Below are 18,154 nucleotides of genomic sequence, written 5' to 3'. Positions count from 1 at the left end.
TTCAATGAATGCGAGATAATGGACTTGTATTAAAGGGCAAACGTGTTGTAACAGTTCAGATAAAGCAGTAGTTTCACTGTTAGTATTGTAATTAGCACGTTTTGTTGGCAAATCTGGCAACCTGCGATTGGACCACAACTCATAAATTACGGAAACACGTCATCACTTTATTTTCACAATAAAGGTATCTTTACAAGAGTTGAACTCTATAAAATAAACCTGGAGGTGAGAAAAAAAACTATATTATGCTACATTTATGCTTCCCTGATTACACAGTCGACTATTTACTCGACAACAACCTCGCTTGGAGAAAAATGATTCGCGGTTGAGCCATAGCGGTGTTTACTTTGACACACTGAACGTTTGTTTCCGGGTGAAGAGGACAGGAAAGTGGTACGACTGTCATTTAATTTTAACAAACAACGCGCCGCTCGCTCTGTATACGGCGTATATTTTCTTATAACTACAACAGCACAACGACAAGGAACATTTTTACACATCCCCCCACAAGTAAGGCGATTGTTTCTTTATTTTAAAGCCTCTGCTTTGATGTAGTGGCTGCCAACGTCCCCGGCTTAGCCGTTAGCATGTGGGCTAGCCGGTTAGCATGTGGAGGATGATGATATGTGCGTGTTTGGCGTCATATCTTGTTACAGGCTGACCTACAAAACCAGCGTTATTGCAGTTAACCGTGTGTGTTATTGTCACAAAGCAGCTGGTAATATATTTTTGCCGGTGTGATATTTTCTCTGTGTGGTTTGAATGTTGGAGAAAGGCTCGTGTCTGGTGTGTTGTTGCCTAACACCTCCCTGATAAGGATTTCATAACCGATCCCAGTCCTCCAATGTCAATTATCTTTGTCAGTAGGTAGACACGTCACAAACAAAGCAGGGGGGGGGGGGGGGGGGGACGCTGTTGAACCAGAGACAACAACTTGTTTGTTTTCTTTAGTTTCGTCGCAGACTGCCCGACCTGCTGAATCTTGATTGTCATGGCAGCCAACGGAGCGAGCTGTGAACAGCCTCAGAAACGCGCCGCAGCTAAAGACAAACACAACGGGAAGTCTGCAGGTTAGTTTTCAACTTTTGTACAAGTTAACGCTCATCTCTGAAGTGTCCCTAAAGTAAAGTTCAGATTGTGTAACCACTGACACAGATTGATAACAACACGCAGGTTCACTCCAGGTTGCTTTCGGTTTTCAAAAGGTACAAAACAACTTGGCCGATCCAGACTTGTCCATGTCACACTTATCATGTATTTAGCATTGCCAATTCAACAGGATGTAATAATTAATGTAGATCCAAGTATCGCAGTGTGTGAGGGTGATTTCACCTCTGTCTGCCCTCCAGACTCCTCAGTAAAAGAGAGACGACAGAAAGATAAGGAGGATCGCCTGTCTCTGGTGGTATGGAGGAGGCCCGTCACCACGCTACATTATTTCCTCTTGGAGACCCTCATCAAGCTAAAGGAGTGGACGCTTAAGTAAGGAGTTAAACTCATTTTTCTAGGTGACCTCATTGACCTCGTTGCTCACTAACTGCAGAGATGCCCTCTGAACTCCCTCTGTGTCTGAGACATATGCTTTGTGAGCATGCTTTCACACTAAAGGTGGACAGCAGTGATCAGAAATCCTTTATAGAGGGAGCTGAACATTTGTGATATCATAACTCTTTAATAGAAATTAAAACTTTTTTTAGTTTCTGTGTTTGTAACTTGTTTCCTTAATGACGTTTTCTAACATTTTCTTGCCTTCCTGTTCAGGCTCTGGCAACGACGAGGCATCGTGTTCTCAGTTTTGGTGTTATGTTGTCTGTTCTCCATCGCCTACTCTACTGAGGGAGCACACCAACAAGTAAGGCTTGACTGATTTAGTTTTCTTAGTAACGTTAATTATCAACATCATTGCTTCACAGGCTGGTGGCCTGTTTAAAGGTTAATGATGAGTCACTCTTAAAACCACTTAAAAACAAAGCTGAAAGTTTTGTTTACATTCCTCTGAGCGGTGGTCTGTTACAGTTCAGTTCAAGCTAAATCAGTTTTCAGTAAATGATTAAAATTGTTACCCTCTGTAGATAATTTACTATACAGTGAGGTTATATGGAAATAAAAATTTTAAAAATCTTTATCTCTAAAAACATTTTATATAAATGAGAAAGCTGTTTGTTTGGCCACAATCACAGCATGATTACAGCTGAGAAAGAGTGTTTTTAAATATGAGCATTCAGTCTGAACACTCGTACTGTATTTATCATGAAAACACGTCGTTTAATGAGCATGTCCTGTGTCCTCCACCTTCTAATCTGTTTTATTTTATTCTCTTCATTGAAGTATGTTGCATACTTGGAGAAGAGGTTCCTATGGTGTGCCTACTGGGTAGGCCTTGGGATCCTGTCTTCAGTAGGCCTTGGGACTGGCCTGCACACCTTCCTCCTCTATCTGGTGAGAAAACATGTTTCTGTTGTTTGGCCACTAAAAGTGTAAACACAAGTTCTTGAACATAATACAGAGACACAACCAAAACAAACATTTCCAGTTCAAATAAACATTTCAAAAATGCACTGGCGACATTTTAATATATAAAAATATTTACACATTCAAACAGGAGAAAGTCAGCTCACTCTGAGGGCAGCCGTGCCTGTGAAGAAATAAGCTTCAACACATCTTTATAAACATTGAGGTTACCTACTGTACTGGCTCTAAATAGATGTTGGCTTGAAATGTAATTTGAATGAGCAGCAAACTGTAATTGAACATAGTGGAGCTACACAGAACAGACAATTAAACTGTAAAAAGTTACTTAGACCACATTCAAATCATCAGTCATGATAGTACCCATTCCTACATTTACATATTTCTGGGAAAAACTAACCCATCTGGGTCACATGTGGCTCATATCTCAACAGTCAGAAGGCTGCAAAATGATAATGGTTGTAAAGACAAACTGGTAATCATCATTATCTGGTCGTCTGTACTCAGCATGGGTCAGATACGTGTGTGTGTCTACAATATGCAGGCTGTTTTGTCTGATGTAAATTACATCTGATTCACCACAAGCTCTTTTCTTTTAGTTATAGCTGCTTAAATGACAAACAGCCTGTGTGTGTGTGTCTGTCTTGTAGTGTGTGTGTGTCTGTCTTGTAGTGTGTGTGTGTCTTATGCCTGTAGTTGCCAGAGGATGGCGTCATACTCACTTGTCATGTTCACTGTCAACCGCTTCTTCAACTTTGTTCCATTTTGTCAACCAACACTCTAAGGCGAACCAAAAGTTTCGTGTATTCTTTTTCCCTGACATACCGTCACAGAATGACTGTATGACTGAGTCACCAAAATGTGTGTCATTTGTCTTGGTTGTGGTAAAAAGGAGAACGTAGCAAAATGAAAGAGGGGAAGAAATTCTGCACCATAGTCCGCTTTAGGCTGATGATGTGGCTTCTGTTCTGTACAGCTAGTGCAGATGTGGGTCCGTTGAGTCAGCTATTTCCATTGTAATGAAATAATGGGGAAAGATGTAACCTTTCCTGTTTTCCAGAGCTGATGCACACTCCTTCTATTAATGCCTTACAGCTTCACAGCCATGTGTTTGTTTGAGTTGTTTCATTGTCTTCCTCTGTTCGGTCGTCTTCAGTTTATATACTGTTCAGCACTAATGCAGTAGCAGCTCATACTGTATGGTGTGTGTGTGTGTGTGTGTGTGTACTCTCACTCATAATACTGAGAAGATGTGACCTCATCCTCTCTCCCCTCTCTCTGTGTGAGGGCAGTTACTTTCTATGAGTCTACCGTCATCGCCCCAATATGGAACAGCCTAGTATCTGTTAAAACAAATTATCTCACGTATTTTTATTTTTACATACCAGCTTTAATCTTTGCAATGGAGACTATTTTAAAACCCTTTTAACACAGACTCATCTGACGTCTGTCTTCTGTTACTCAACCTGAAATTACACACTTGGAAATGATTTAAAACTCATCAGAAACATTGTTTCTAGAAAATAAAATGGAAATCAGTCTTCAGTCTAGTTTGAGCTAATCATTTCTCTTTTTTCTACGTCGTATTACAGCAGATAATTCTTGTGTTTGGGCACAAAAGCTTAAATGTGGTGCCTTAATATGAATTAACCTTATTAATTGACACAGAATATGATTACTTTCAATAGCATGCTCACACGGTTGTAACTGTAATGCAAAGTTTTTGGAGAGGTTGACTCAAACCTGTTGAAAATGTGGTTCATCTCCCTTATCTTTTCCTCTCTGATACATCTCCTGCCATCTGCCCAAAGCTAGCGATCCAGGCAGCTCCTCCCTATCTCATGTCATGCGTCTAATTCAGAAGAGCCTTCAGGTTGCTGTTAATCCAGGGTGTGGGTGTTAAGGAAACAGCGTGCCTCTCTGATGAGAATAGTATTCTCCATAGAAAAGCTGATACGTGGATACACAGTCTGTCAAGCTGCCAATGTCCCCGATACGTGACTCCCACTGCATATCTCAATCATTTACATCCAGAGCACCACGCAAAGTATCCATAAACATTTCTGATTCTTCACAGAAAAGTACAAGCCGTCTTTACTTTGACACAGGATTTAGGCTGTCTGCCCATAAGTAGACAATTTCATGTTTTCCCGATCACCAAAACTTCCTGTTGACAGTGCAACAGCTGCCTGCACCTCTGCCTACTCAGTGTTGATGTCAGGCATACACAGGAAACTCCTGGTGTTGAGTTTAAAGGGGAAAAAAAACACACATCCTAACACTGAGTTAACTCAAGCCTGAAGCATTAATGGATAGCCCCACAGAGAGAATGAGCTCACTGTGATCATGGGAAAGGGGATTCACACACCAGGATGATTCTGTGACTCATCATGATGTTTTGGAGGTCATCGCAGTATATCTTAAGTGCCGCATTCTAGTTAAAATAGTGTGGTTAACAGAAGAGGGAAATACATGCTCCTATAATGTTGCTTTTACTTTGAAATTTGTCTGTTTGTTCAGCTGACCCATGATTTATAGCTTCCATCACCCCCCCCTGTAATGAAGATGACGTATCCACCACTTTGTCAGTCCTCTCCTTTCTCCATCAGTCAGTTTAGTCTAGGATAACGTATCTGGACTGAACTGATTTATCAGTGAATAACTCAATACAGAATTTTGTCTGATTCCTTAGTTGAATTTCCAGAAAATTTGCAGTGATTGTTCATGATCCTTGGAGGGAGCAATCATATCATTTGTAGTGACACACAGGAACCACTCCCGACAAACTCCCATCACCAGGTCAACACAGATAACCGTGAAATCTACGGAGCACATTTGAAAGCGGATAAATCAGTTTAATGACCGAATAGCAATTACTGTTGCGTCACCTACATATTTAGACCCATATTTAGACATACTAAGGCTCTGAGAACAAAACAATTGTCCGCATGTTGTTTGTTCCATCCAGCACTTAAAACAATAATGTGGCCTTGCAGCTTCACGCAGTCGGTAAAGAAACGGTTTCTCTGTCTCATATGCAAAGAGTTCTGCTGCGCTGACATTAATGAACAAAGAAGTTCATTACAGGAGCAGCTGTATCGCCCGTCTGATGAGTAGTTTGAATCACGGCTCAGTTTTCTCGTTAACACTGACTTGTCGTGTCATGAAGAAGCGCTGTTAAGTCAAGTCGTGTTTGGTTTGAAACAGACTATGTTTTGTAAACTAAAGAAGCCTCCTGTGTGCCTCATACAGCACAGAGGCGTGGAGAGTTACTATGAGGGAGCAGTTGCAGTCAACACAGACTAATTGTGCGCCGTCAGTCTACTGTCAGTGTTGTCTGTATCACCTTAAGGAGGCATAATGGAATAGCTGTGTTGTAGTTACAGGTGGGCCAACCGTTATTGAGGCCAGGTGGCTCTGCCTAACCAGACATCTTCACAATGATAAATGATGACATGCCTGCCTGTCAGAGAGACTGCATGACTCAGCTACTGCTGGACTCTGTCTGTACCTGTGGGCAGACTGTCTAATACAACAGCTCTGCATAAATGGGCCCCTTTTTTATTTTTGTGGTTATTTTGGCTGCAGATTGTGCCGTTGAGTTGTATTGCTTTATACCGAGAAGTGTTTCTAACACTTGTGTTTACACCAATGAGGGTAGAATAACATCATCACAAACAGCATCTCTCCAAAACCATTTCAACAAACACTGAACATTATAACCTTCATGAAAGCAGTTGAACTGTTTTACATATTTTTATTTTTGCCATATTCACACTGTTAACAGTTTGTATTGTTTATATTGCTATGTTTACACGGTTAATATCTTTTAATATTTGCCCTACTTTTTATACTTGTACTATACTCCTTTAAGTTCCCTAAATCTCCCCAAAAAACACGTCCAAGTGTTTCATGACACGTGTTTGACAGAATGACTGTGCATAGGTCAGTGTATGTCCCAGTGGTTTTCAGTCCATTAAAGCAGCTAATTTCATCCATCTGTCTTACCTCTCTCTTAGGGTCCTCACATAGCATCAGTAACCCTGGCAGCATACGAGTGCGGCTCCACAGACTTCCCCGAGCCTCCATACCCAGACCAGATTGTCTGTCCCCAAGGTGGAGGGCTGGAGGGAAGCGTCTCCCTCTTCTCAATCATGTCAAAGGTCCGCCTGGAGGCCTGCATGTGGGTGAGTAGTAGCTCGAATAAAGGGAGTAGTGTGAATAGAAGAGTGATGCGCTTTGAAAAGTGACAAGAATGTTTGGCACTGCCAGCTGTGGGTGGCATCGTGACAGCTGGAAACTTGTTCAAGAATGGGGACTCCCTCGTTTCAAAATGTTTTAATGCTTGCAGAGCTTAAAAAGCGTCTCTTGTATCTTACACTCAACTCAAAGTATGCATTACTTTACACAAAGCAGTTGGGTGTACCAAATTGAAAAGTTCATGGTGGCATGAATAGTTGCCTGTGTGTGTGAACGTGTGCTGACTGGAACATTTTAAACTGTGTTGGTGTAGGGGGCAGGCACTGCCATCGGAGAGCTGCCTCCATACTTCATGGCCAGAGCGGCTCGTCAGTCGGGGGCTGATCCAGATGATGAAGACTATGAAGAGTTTGAGGAGATGCTCGAGCAGGCAGAGGGCGCACAGGTCAGTGGACACACACATGCACGACTGAGGTGACGACTAAACATATGAGGTATCATTTTTTACTTCAGTTAGTTTGAGAATTTAAAGAAGACCAGATCAAGAAAACAGTGAAAATGTCAAAAGTTCTCCAAACGTATCATATTTAGTATGAATTACAATCACACAATGCAGTTATACTTACACTGAATATCCCTCTGTTTGCTTCAGTATTAGTTTAGGTGTTTACACTTTGCACACCCAACCAATATGATATGATCATACCTGATATGGCCTCATCTTTATTATGTACTACTGACCATGGAGCCACTGTCCAATGATTGGTCTTAAAGTGCCATGTGACTTCAGTGAAACCCCTCCCTCCTTACACTTCCAGTAAGTCTGTCTGTTCGCGGGTGAGTCACCCTGAGCACAGCTCCCCCTTTTAATCATCCCTCGGGCTTTGCTTTCCCTCCCTTCTTCTCTCTTTTCACCGGCCTCTAATTTGAATGACAGACAGCTCAGTCAGGAACAGAGTTCACATGACTGGAGTCAGCTGAGATCAGATGCTGAGTCAGCAGAACAGAAATCGGAGAAACTGTGTACATTGTCTCCATCACCTATTCCTCTGGTTCGCAGCTGAATAGGCTGAGGAGGCCAACCTCGCATCACATGTCTTTCATCATGGGAATGTATTCAGGATTTATCCACATGTGCGTTTGTTAAAGCCTTTCTAAGCAACAAGCTCACGCATGGGTCAGAAGCACTTCTGAGAAATTGAAGTTTAAGAGAAGTACGTCACGTGTGTATTGTTCATTTTATCAGCAATGGAATCCTCTTTGTTATAGTCAGTAAGACAAGTGCAAAGACTACCAGAATTTTCAAAAAGAGGACAAGCATAAAAAAATGTAGATATATTTCATTGCCTTTATAAAATATCAATACGTTTTAATGATTGATTTTAGTGGCATAGACTACATTTAAGGAAAAAAAGACTGAGGAAATCTAATGAGAACCTTTTGTCTACATGGGGAAAGCAACATTCTGAATATTTACTCCAAAAAGAACTGGCATAACAAATTTGAACAAATGTGTTAATATATTTAATATATAAAAATTTGAATTGCTTCCCAAATTTGGCATTGATGCGATGCCAGCTTTTGAAACTGCCTCTTAATCTCCCCCCTGCATCGGCTGTGATCTCCACCATGTAACCACAGACGTTTCACCCCCACGGGGACGGAGATGGGATTAAAAGATCCTCTGCACTTTTGTACCATGTAGTTTTTAGTTGTAATGCCACCAAGGTCATCAAAGCCCCCCCAAAAAAATTCAGTGCTCAAAAATTATATGACCACCGTACTCTCACCAAGGCTCTCGTTTCTTATAATAACACTGCAGACAACACTTTTTTGTTTGGTTAAAGACCACACATCTGCAAACAAGCACAGCCCAGTTATTTTAAGAGAAGAATACAAGGGTGATATGTGACACCCATATATTTAAAAAAAGGTTCTACAAATTACGGGTCACGAGAGTCAAATGTAACCTTAAATAATCTTACCCATTCATATTTGACAGCAGTCATTTGTGTTTAAATTGTTTTTTCAACGTTTGTTTGCAGGATTTTGTCACAAGAGCAAAACTGGGAGTTCAGCATATGGTGCAGAAAGTGGGATTCTTTGGGATCTTGGCTTGTGCCTCTGTAAGTTTATTTTTTGGAGGTTGTTTATAATGTGTATACAGTTTCTAGACAACATTATCAAAGATAACTGATCAATGTTTCAGTATTTGTTACTGTGGATGCAAATTTACTTTGGAAATTGTAGAAGATTGCCCTGTAACCTTTATTAGACTATGGATCAGTAATATTACCGAATGTGCGTGTTTCAGATCCCGAATCCTCTCTTTGACCTGGCTGGAATAACTTGTGGCCATTTCCTGGTTCCCTTCTGGACCTTCTTTGGAGCGACTCTAATTGGCAAAGCCATCATCAAGATGCATATACAGGTCGGTACCTCAACTGAAAATTTTATCAGGTGGTTAGAAACGAACAAAGAGACCAGTTCACCTCAAACTACATCATGTTTTTTCCATTTGTAACACAAACCATACAGACACATACCATACTTAGAGCGTTTTTGGCTTCCACCATGACTGACTCTCATTTTTTTTGATCCATGTCATCACAATTTTCTGTCCACATTGTAATAATGTAGGTCGAAAATCAGTAAAGAAAAAAGGGTCTGCAGCGCTGACTGATTCCCTTTGAACAAAACCCACTACCTCAGAACCTGTGGGGGAACTAAAACTGGTGCTTAGATCATGAGTCGGTGACTGTGAGAAACTCTTAATTGTGCACTTCTCTTTAACTCTTTCTGACGGCGGCTCTGGTCCTTTGAGGGATTCCTCATTCTGGTTTTAGCTTTGAGATGCATCCAGACCATATAAACAGGCTCCAGATGAAAGGAACGCTTAACAAGAGTTTGGATTTTTAAAAATCCACCCGGATGAAAAAACTTTGTTAATTACGGATTGTATTGTTGAGTCTGCCACACCAGTGACTAATATAAGCCTATGCAAAGAGAGGCTGTCTGTGTGGGTGAGTCGCTGAGTGTCTTGACAAACTAAACCTATCCATCTCTCAGTGGTACCAGCCAGTGATCTCACTCTGAGGCCCTTCAGACAAAGAGGCCCGGCAGACAGTGGGGGGTTATGGAGGATGTAGAGTGGACATGAGAGAAGGAAATTGAGTAGACTGTAAGAGGCTGCAGGGGGGTCTCTGACTTTTTTTTTTTTTTTACCTTGAACTTATTGGACATCACGTGTCATATCCTGTCTGATTTTGTCCAGGAGGGCCATGTGTCATGCTGTTTAAAGCTGATCAGTTTCAGGACCGGAGAAGAATATTGCGGTTTTGCCCCCCCACTTTGTGCTTTGCAAACCACACAAAGCCCCTCGCAGCCCAAAATTTAGCTTGCTGCCAGGTTTGAGTTTTGTAATTAAGTGTGCCTGTGGACGGTGGCAGATGTGGCCTCAATTTCCCACAGCTGTGCTGCTAAAATTATCTATCAATCTAGCTGCTTGTTACGTGTTTTTTTTCCCTAAAATTCTCACCTGATTTCCTGCAAAACACTTAAATTTCTGTGTAACTATTTTTTTGTGTGTCTTTGTGGGTGTTCGACATCAGAAAGTAGTGGGTTTTAACGCTTATTAATCTCTCTCTTGTTTTCCAACAGAAACTATTCGTTATCATCACCTTCAGCAAGCACATAGTGGAGCAAATGGTGTCACTCATTGGGTAAGTGTCTGTCTTTATATACATATATGTGTGAGAGAGAGAGAGAGAGAGACTGCATTAATCGAGTACATCTTTGTGGAGTCATTGTCTTTCCCCTGGTTTTGTGGTTGGCAACACATTTGTAAACATTTTCGGATGCATTTTGACCACTGATTGGGAGATCCTGTATGAATAACTGCTTTCACTACGGGGGAGAACGTGCATTTATTTAAAACATTTTCCACCACCACCACCTCCCCTCCATATGCAATCTATCTCTGCAGCATTGGTGGTCAGACGTACACGAACATGTTGATCTGACTCACCAAGTTCAGCTTTGACTGAGAGAACTGCCCCAGTAACGTGGGAAACACACTCATACATAGAGATGTAGAAAGGTTAGTCCATCTAAAGGAATCGTTGCTCTTAACTAAAGATTTTAGAAGGTAAAATACAAAATAGACACAGATTAGGATTTATTGTGAGTCAAGTCATGAATCGTCACCAGGTAAATGTTAAGAAAGTCAACACAGAGACAGACTTCTTAGTAGCTGCTTCTTTTTATTGCTCTATCAGCTGTTAAATGTTCACTTACGTAAAAAAAATAAAATCCATGTGAGTAACTTTAACCATATTTGGATCTGAATCTACAGTCACACTGAGTGTCCTGTTCCTTTGTGATTTAGAAATAAAAAAGGTTCTTTCCCATAAAATTCAGATGGCTTAGGTGACTCGCTATGATGAGTGCAAACAGTGCATCAGTGCTGATACAGGATGTTTTTTTGGCAGTTGCTTTGTGTGTATTCATAAGCGCTTGCATGTAAAGTGCGCGAGATAACAAGGATGAGTCAGTCAAAACTAGTTAGGTTTATTTGAAATCAGCAATTACCCAGTTCCATTTTAGTGTTTGTTTAGTAAATTGTCTCTGGAATTTTTGCTTAGTCTTGTCAAGTCTAGACAATGTGTTTATGTCCTGAGCAGTGACAGAATTGAACTTAATGCAGTGGGAAAGGCTGTGTCTGTCTACAGCCGGTAGTATATTTTTATTTTGAATTGTTGCACTGCTGGCCAAATAAAACTACAACACTGTCTTCATTACATGAATAAATCAAATGGTATCCATTATGATTGGCCCCCTGGTGAACTAATCCACACTTCCTAATAAGGACATGAGCACGCCCTGATTAGATATCTTTCCACCCAGAAGGCAGCAATGGTGGTAAAGGTGATGACATCATGGCGACTCACTTCCTGATTGAAGGGACTGACACTCAGCTCAAAGAGTATAAAAGGAGGGCCGAGGACTTTCTGCTTCATTCCTCTCTGCTGCCTGCTACGGCTCACAGCACTGAGAAGAGGAGGTGGAAGCTCCGAGATAGGGCCCACGTGTAGGATGGGGGCCTTTAACAGCTGTTACAAGGATGCTGGCTGACTGGTGGATCAGTGAGAAAAGAGAAGCCTTCACAAAGTGCTCTTTGAGGCTCTTATAGGGAATAAGTGTGCAGAGACTTCAGTTTGGGTCTCCATGCGAAAGGAAGACTGCTTAAAGGGTAAGTGGATTAATGTTCCTCCCTGTCTCTTTTGTCTCTTTTCTGTGTGGATGAACGTGGGGGCTGTGATGTCAGGGCTGTGCCCAGAGTGGGACCTTCACTCCAGAAGCCCTTCAGTCAGTACCTTGAAGCACAGAGGAACAAGCTGCACCATGCTGGAGGAAGTGCCCCAGCGGTAAGAACAATACATTATTTTACCATGCACCACCGTCATCCCAAAAATGTGAGCTTTCCTGATGTTTATATGTATTTTTCTTAAGATTAACAACTGTATGTATGTAAGCTTTTTGTCATAGTGTGGACTTTAAATGATATACTGGAAAAGTTTTATAAGACCTGACCATAAAATCCTAGCAATAAGATAATATTTTAGAGCTGTGGTTTTTGGCTGCTGAAACTTTCCATGGTTTGAATTCTGCAAATTGGGAACATTTGTCTTTATATTATAATACTATTTTTCTTTAAACGTTGTACTACCATAATGTACGTAGCATGCCAACAACATTCACAATATTTAGCACTGTCATACCTGGATTTGTGTACTCATGAACTGTAATATTACCATGTGCTTGTATGACTGTAGTTAGATAGCCTATGCACCTTCGTTTTGGGTTTTTCAGGACGAGAACTGGCTGTCATGGGTGTTTGAGAAGGTGGTGCTGGTCATGGTCTGCTACTTTGTCACTTCCATCGTCAACTCCATGGCTCAGAGCTACGCCAAGCGCCTGCAGCAGCAGAGGCACTCGGAGGAGAAAACCAAGTGATGACAAGACAAAGCGGTACAAACATCCAAGAGACTGTGTTTCTGCTGCTGCTGCTGAGAAAGCCCTCCGCTCAGCCCCGGCCACTCACAACTTAACAACCAACCTCACCTCCATCCATTCTCAGAGGCTGAACGTTAAAAAAAACAACAAAAAAAAAACAAAAACAACAGGCACTATTTGTTGGTGTGTGAGTGTGTGTGTGTGTGTGCGTGTGTGTGTGCGCACGCTTTTTGAGGATGTATGTGCTGTTTGTCCTTCCTTCAGGTTTTGTAGTTCTTCCTATCATCTCACTCTCTAGGCGTGTGTAGTGCGATTGGTTCTGTTGCTGATGTTAACATCTTACTTTAATGTTAAGTTTAACCCATTCATTGACCTCAGAAGTTTAAGCAGCGGCTTGGTGGTGACTGCTGTGTGTACAGGCAGTGCCCATCAGATGCTACGCCTTATGCAAGACAGGAAGGTCTGACTTCCTTTGAACATGGTTCTTAACTTAGAAACTTGATTTTTATTTAATTTTTGTAACATTTATGTATGGATGGATTTGTTTGTACAGTGTGCTGCCAAGATAACTGCTATGGATGGTCTTTCTTTTCAGGGTTTAATTTTCCTCATGTTCTTTGTCCTGTTAAACAGTGAGATCACTTTGTCCTTTTTTTTTTGTTTCTGGAATTGTCGATTTAAAATGGTGGAGAGAAAAAAAAGCAATATCAACTTCAGACAGTGTGGTATTGGTGGTTTGCACATTGTGTAAATATCTTAATATCTTTTTGACAGTATGAGCAGATGTATTTCTATTCTAATGGTCTGTGTGGACATGAGTTAACTTGAACCAAAACAACAACAAAAAAAAAAAGAAGATATCATTTGTAAAGTGACATTGTACTCTCAGCTAACTAGTCCCATTTCTATTCTGTACATTTAGGTCGAACCTTGGATCAGATCATATATAAAATATGTAAATCACGGCACAAGTCTGAGTCTGTCATTCTCTCGTAGGACAAGTAACAACTTTGAAATGTTTGTCTGAATATGCTCTGTTGTGATATTGTGATGTTTAATAACTGTTTTCATTGCTGTTAACCATCATGACAGAGCGAATGTCCTAATTTGATCTTAGAGCTGATCATCTAGAAGGTAAGTTAACAAGTCAGCACTTGTATATCTGTCCTTTATTTTGTAATTCTTGGAAGAATTGCATCATGTCTTTGATAGATGCAGCTAAATTAGCCAGATTCAGACTTTATGACTAACTTTTCCTCCCTGTTTTGGCGAGTCCTGTCTGCGCCGATTTCTGGTGGAGTTTTACAGATAGAGAACCCCATCTATCTTCTCAGTAGTACACTCCTTGACACAACTTTCCACCCCGTCAGCTAGCTTATCAGACTGGTGTTGGCTGTTTAAATTTGTACGGCAACAGCAGTCTGTAAGCTGGCTGAAGTTGTGGACCTTCAGCATTTCAGTTGTGCTGCTTGGCCTATGCCAAGACCCATCTTCAGCTGGTGCATGTATGAAGACCACGACCTGTCTGTATGCCACTGATTTAATGCTGATGATCCCAGTTCTGGAAATACTGCGATGTAAGATTAATAAAGTGATGAAAAGTATGTTAATTGATTCCCTCGTCTCTTTTCTTTGTGTACTGCCACACTGACATGTTCGTCCTATAATAGCTCCAGTTGATCTCCCTATGAGGTCCATTTTTGAGCACTTCTGTCATTCTTGACCTCTGGAACAGCAGCGGACAAAACAATCACATCACAATAATTTAATTAAATAATTCTAAATTAGTTTCTTCAAATCAAAAAGGCGGTGAATGTATCTCAATGATACTTGCAGTAGTAGTCTCAGTCCTTGTCGCTGCAGATCAAATCAAGGAATTTCTTACTAAAGCATGAAAGTTCTGTTTAAGTCTTAAATAATGATGTTCTCTCGTCGAGTCCAAAGGTGAGGTGATGCTTGTCATTTTTTCCCCCCATTCCTAGCATAGTTGACTGTAGCTGGAAATGACTTGCTCAAGAGATGTGAAGCTGTCAAGAAAGTCTTCCTCTGAGATCCCAAATTTAACGTACTGATGGATATACGCCCTGTAACAGAGGAAAATAAAGAAATGGGTGTGACACACTTATTAACACATCCAGACATTTCTTGCTCATCCTTATCAGAGCTGATAAATAATGACAAAGTAGATTTATTTAAGCGTTCCTCTTTAATGACTCACCTAGATGCAAACATATTCCAGGCTTTTCCCACTATGTTATCCAGAGGTCTGAGGAGAGCCTGACTGTTGCTGACCACCGTGGCAGATTTTTCATATTTATTAAAAGGCACGGGGGATTTCCACAAGTTGAACGCTTCTTGTGATGAGAGCCAGGACGTGTACAGGGCCGGATCCTCAAAGGCACCTTTGGACAAAAACATTAAAAGCATAAAACTGTTGATGCTATTGAAAGATATATTTATCACATCATCTCATTGATTGTCATGTTTATTATCAGGTGAAATCAAATGGGAATTAAAGCATTACTTCTCCGAGTCAGTTAGTTTGTAATAATTTCAACGGTCTCTCTGACCTGTCTCTGCACTGTAGACGTCTTTCCCTCTCAGTATTAGCAGGTTGGCCAGAGAGGTGTTAAAGCTGGGTGCTGTGAGACTACTCGTCCTCTCAGAGCCTGCAGTGGGGCGCACCTGCCAGTCTATACCTGAGACAGGACAAACAACAAGGATCCTCAGAAGTGCTTTGTGACTTCTTGACTCCTTCTTAAAGCCATAATAACTTAATATACAAGCTTTTATCTTGTGACAAACTGAGACTTTTCTTCACCTTCCTCCATCTTGGTGTTGGAGATGAGCATCTGTCGTAGGTGTTTGAGCAGGCCCGGCCAGCTGAACGTGCTGTAGGCTATGGAGGCACTCGGCATCTGAGGGATAGTGGACACGCTCAGCAGCTTGTACTCTGGGTGGCATGCAAGGCTGCTCACCAGCTCACCTGAGAGACAGATTTTAAAAGAATAATGTTACCATCAAAGATTGCATTGAATTTAATTGTTTTTGTCCATCTAAAGGGGACTTTTGGGGATTTGGACTCATAATCCAATGATTTTCCAGGAAATCCAGGCCCTGTGTGAAACTGTGTGTGTGTGTTTTGACTATCTCTCACCCAGGGGATTTCTGCTGTACACTCCATGGGAGTCAGCGGTGAGTGCGGGCTGCAGGACACTGCCCAGCTGGTGAGCAATAACCCTGTTGACATCACCGAAGGAAATGTGTTTGATGTTGAGCAGCTGACTGCAAATCCTGTGCACCGTGTCATTCTCGTGCACCAGGATGGCATCCGACAACTTGTAGAGATGAGCCAGCGTCAGGACAGAGTTGTAATTCTGGACAATCACCTGTAATGACAGGTCGGGGAAAAAAAGAAGAATTTAAAAACGTGTTATTCTAACATTAAGAAGCTGACAGCAGACTGCGTACCTCACCAGTCCCGTATGGCCAGGTGAGGTGGTTCAGGATGAAGGTGCTGGGGTAGATGTCTCGGAGACACTGAGTGACGTAGGTCCCAACGCCGGACCCAGTTCCCCCTGCCACACTCATCATGGCCATGAGCCCGGCCAGTCTGTCACAACGCTCCACCTCTCTCCTCACCAGCTCCTCCACCATGTCTCTGTGACGAGGGCCGTGGACACAGTACCTTGTGCGATACAAGAAGCACATTACCACTCCCATCCATCCATCCATCCATCCATCCATCCATCCATCCATCCATCCATCCATCCATCTATCTATCTATCTATCGGCTGTGGCTCACAGGCAGGGTCGTCCGCTAATCAGATGAACGGCGGTTCGATCCCCGGCTCCTCCGGTCTGCATGTCGAAATGTTCTTGGGCAAGATACTGAACCCCAAGTTGCTCCCGAAGGCTGTGCCATCGGTGTGTGAATGTGTATGAATGGTTAGATCCTCAAACTGATTGGCCAATGCCATCAGTGTATGAATGTGTGTGAATGGGGTGAATGAGATATGTAGTGTAAAGCGGTGGTCGGAAGACTAGAAAGGCGCTATATAAGTACAGTCCATTTACCATCTATCTCTAAACACAATGTTCCCTGTGTTTGTGTTATATTTGAGTTGACATGACCTTGTAACTGATTTAATCTGTAAACAACAGTGTCATTTTAAGGATCCTTACCCGTTTGCCCAGTTGTTTCCAGAGCCCTGCTTCTGGCTGAAGTGTGAAGTCTCTCCGTACCTCCACCTGCCAGATTTTGCAGCCCTGCTGATACTCTGGTTGATCACTTTAGGCTCCATGTCAACCAGCACCGCCCTGGCAACAAGGTCTGGTTAATGAAAGACACGACAGGTAAACAGGTGAGCAGTGCAGACAGGAATCAAACTTTCATAAAGTGTGTTAACGTAACCCGTACCTCCATGTGTGGTTTGGTGGAAGAAGCGCTCACAGCTGGCTGTGCTGTACGCCTTCCTCTGTCCGTCCTGAGCATCAGCGCAGACGACGTCAAACAGCTCATGACCCACCTGGTTCCCGCACTGACCGAGCTGCACTGTTACTACGGACATGTTCCAGCCAGGTCACAGAGAGAAGAGCTTCCAGGAGGATCGATAGTTTTCCGATCAGAGTATCGGATCATACAATCTGCAGCCCATCAATGAATTCACGCCGTGAGTGAAAGATTTCATAACCGTGTCCATGGAGACCGGTACCGTCGTCTGCCGCCATAAAAGCAGTTAAGGACGGAATATCCGGTCCAAACTGTCAAAACCTTCAAAATAAAACTAACAGTACTGCTGACAACTAGTAGTAAACTAGTAGTTTGTGTGACAATTAAACTACAAACACTAACTTTAAAAATAGTAGTAGTACTATTATTTGTTCATCATTTGCTATCAGTTATAGTATTAATGTTTTATTTTAGGATGTTTCTAATCGGAATGTGGTCAAACCATTGACAGGATAAAGAAACATCAAAACAAGCCAATGGTTCCGCAAAATGAATGTTTTTTTTTTGCTTTATTATTTTGATTTAATTTTATTATATATAATAAAATTATATATATGTTTGTATATTTTCATATTTTTAAATAGAGTTTATTATTATTATTATTATCATTATTATTATTATTAATAATAATAATAATAATTATAATTATAATTATAATTATAATAATAATATTGTCAGGAATATTATTGTCAGGAATATCATTGCTATTATTATTATTATTATTATTATTATTATTTTATTTTTTATTTTTTTGTGCATCCAAGTCCTTTTGATAGATAGGGTCAATGATTTGGAACAATATATTATTAGATTTCCTGAATACATTTGATTTTAATTTGATTGTTCTGTGTTCTCGTTTCAATTTTTTATTTCTATTGCTATTGCTTGTCTTAATGTCAAATGTTTTTTTCCTTGCCACTGTAAAGCACTATGAATTGCCTTGTGTACTAATTGTGC

The 18,154-nt window shown here is 41.3% G+C and overlaps 2 protein-coding genes across 8 annotated transcripts; one reads left to right on the top strand and one right to left on the bottom strand.

Annotated features, from left to right (window-relative positions):
- The first annotated feature begins 206 nt into the window (after positions 1-206).
- vmp1 (vacuole membrane protein 1) lies at positions 207-13,652 on the top strand. 6 transcript variants are annotated; one of them, XM_027280574.1, is made up of 12 exons: positions 207-225; positions 952-1,070; positions 1,350-1,482; positions 1,762-1,852; positions 2,329-2,439; positions 6,489-6,656; positions 6,983-7,114; positions 8,715-8,795; positions 8,984-9,100; positions 10,330-10,391; positions 11,996-12,095; positions 12,541-13,652. In XM_027280574.1, the coding sequence occupies exons 2-12, from the start codon at positions 992-994 to the stop codon at positions 12,682-12,684; spliced, it is 1,218 nt and encodes a 405-aa protein (XP_027136375.1). In that variant the 5' UTR covers positions 207-225; positions 952-991; the 3' UTR covers positions 12,685-13,652. The 6 variants fall into 6 exon arrangements, 4 of the variants coding, with proteins under 4 accessions (XP_027136375.1, XP_027136372.1, XP_027136371.1 ...); XM_027280571.1 differs by lacking the exon at positions 207-225 and adding an exon at positions 271-393; XR_003462605.1 differs by lacking the exon at positions 207-225 and adding an exon at positions 334-510 and having other exon boundaries at positions 11,578-12,095; positions 12,541-12,589.
- Positions 13,653-14,652: 1,000 nt separating this feature from the next.
- Positions 14,653-17,450, bottom strand: tubd1 (tubulin, delta 1). 2 transcript variants are annotated; one of them, XM_027280568.1, is made up of 8 exons: positions 17,105-17,450; positions 16,870-17,020; positions 16,156-16,372; positions 15,842-16,073; positions 15,506-15,670; positions 15,255-15,383; positions 14,903-15,086; positions 14,653-14,768 (listed from the first exon to the last, which is right to left on the bottom strand). In XM_027280568.1, exons 1-8 carry the CDS (start codon positions 17,253-17,255, stop codon positions 14,663-14,665), a joined length of 1,335 nt encoding a protein of 444 aa, XP_027136369.1. In that variant the 5' UTR covers positions 17,256-17,450; the 3' UTR covers positions 14,653-14,662. The 2 variants fall into 2 exon arrangements, with proteins under 2 accessions (XP_027136369.1, XP_027136370.1); XM_027280569.1 differs by having other exon boundaries at positions 16,870-17,017.
- Between the last annotated feature and the right edge of the window lie 704 nt (positions 17,451-18,154).

The sequence above is a fragment of the Larimichthys crocea genome, chromosome VII (assembly GCF_000972845.2).
Source record: "Larimichthys crocea isolate SSNF chromosome VII, L_crocea_2.0, whole genome shotgun sequence".
Lineage (NCBI taxonomy): Eukaryota > Metazoa > Chordata > Actinopteri > Sciaenidae > Larimichthys > Larimichthys crocea.
This window is presented reverse-complemented; position numbering and strand designations above follow the sequence as displayed.

Excerpts from the sequence above, each read along its gene's own strand:
- tubd1 (XM_027280568.1), bottom strand. The coding sequence starts at position 17,255 with ATGTCCGTAGTAACAGTGCAGCTCGGTCAGTGCGGGAACCAGGTGGGT. Across the intron at positions 17,021-17,104 it reads CCACCAAACCACACATGGAG|CAGACCTTGTTGCCAGGGCG; the intron begins GTACGGGTTACG and ends TCTTTCATTAAC. Across the intron at positions 16,373-16,869 it reads GGAAACAACTGGGCAAACGG|GTACTGTGTCCACGGCCCTC; the intron begins GTAAGGATCCTT and ends GTATCGCACAAG.
- vmp1 (XM_027280574.1), top strand. The coding sequence starts at position 992 with ATGGCAGCCAACGGAGCGAGCTGTGAACAGCCTCAGAAACGCGCCGCA. Across the intron at positions 7,115-8,714 it reads AGCAGGCAGAGGGCGCACAG|GATTTTGTCACAAGAGCAAA; the intron begins GTCAGTGGACAC and ends GTTTGTTTGCAG. Across the intron at positions 12,096-12,540 it reads CTGGAGGAAGTGCCCCAGCG|GACGAGAACTGGCTGTCATG; the intron begins GTAAGAACAATA and ends TGGGTTTTTCAG.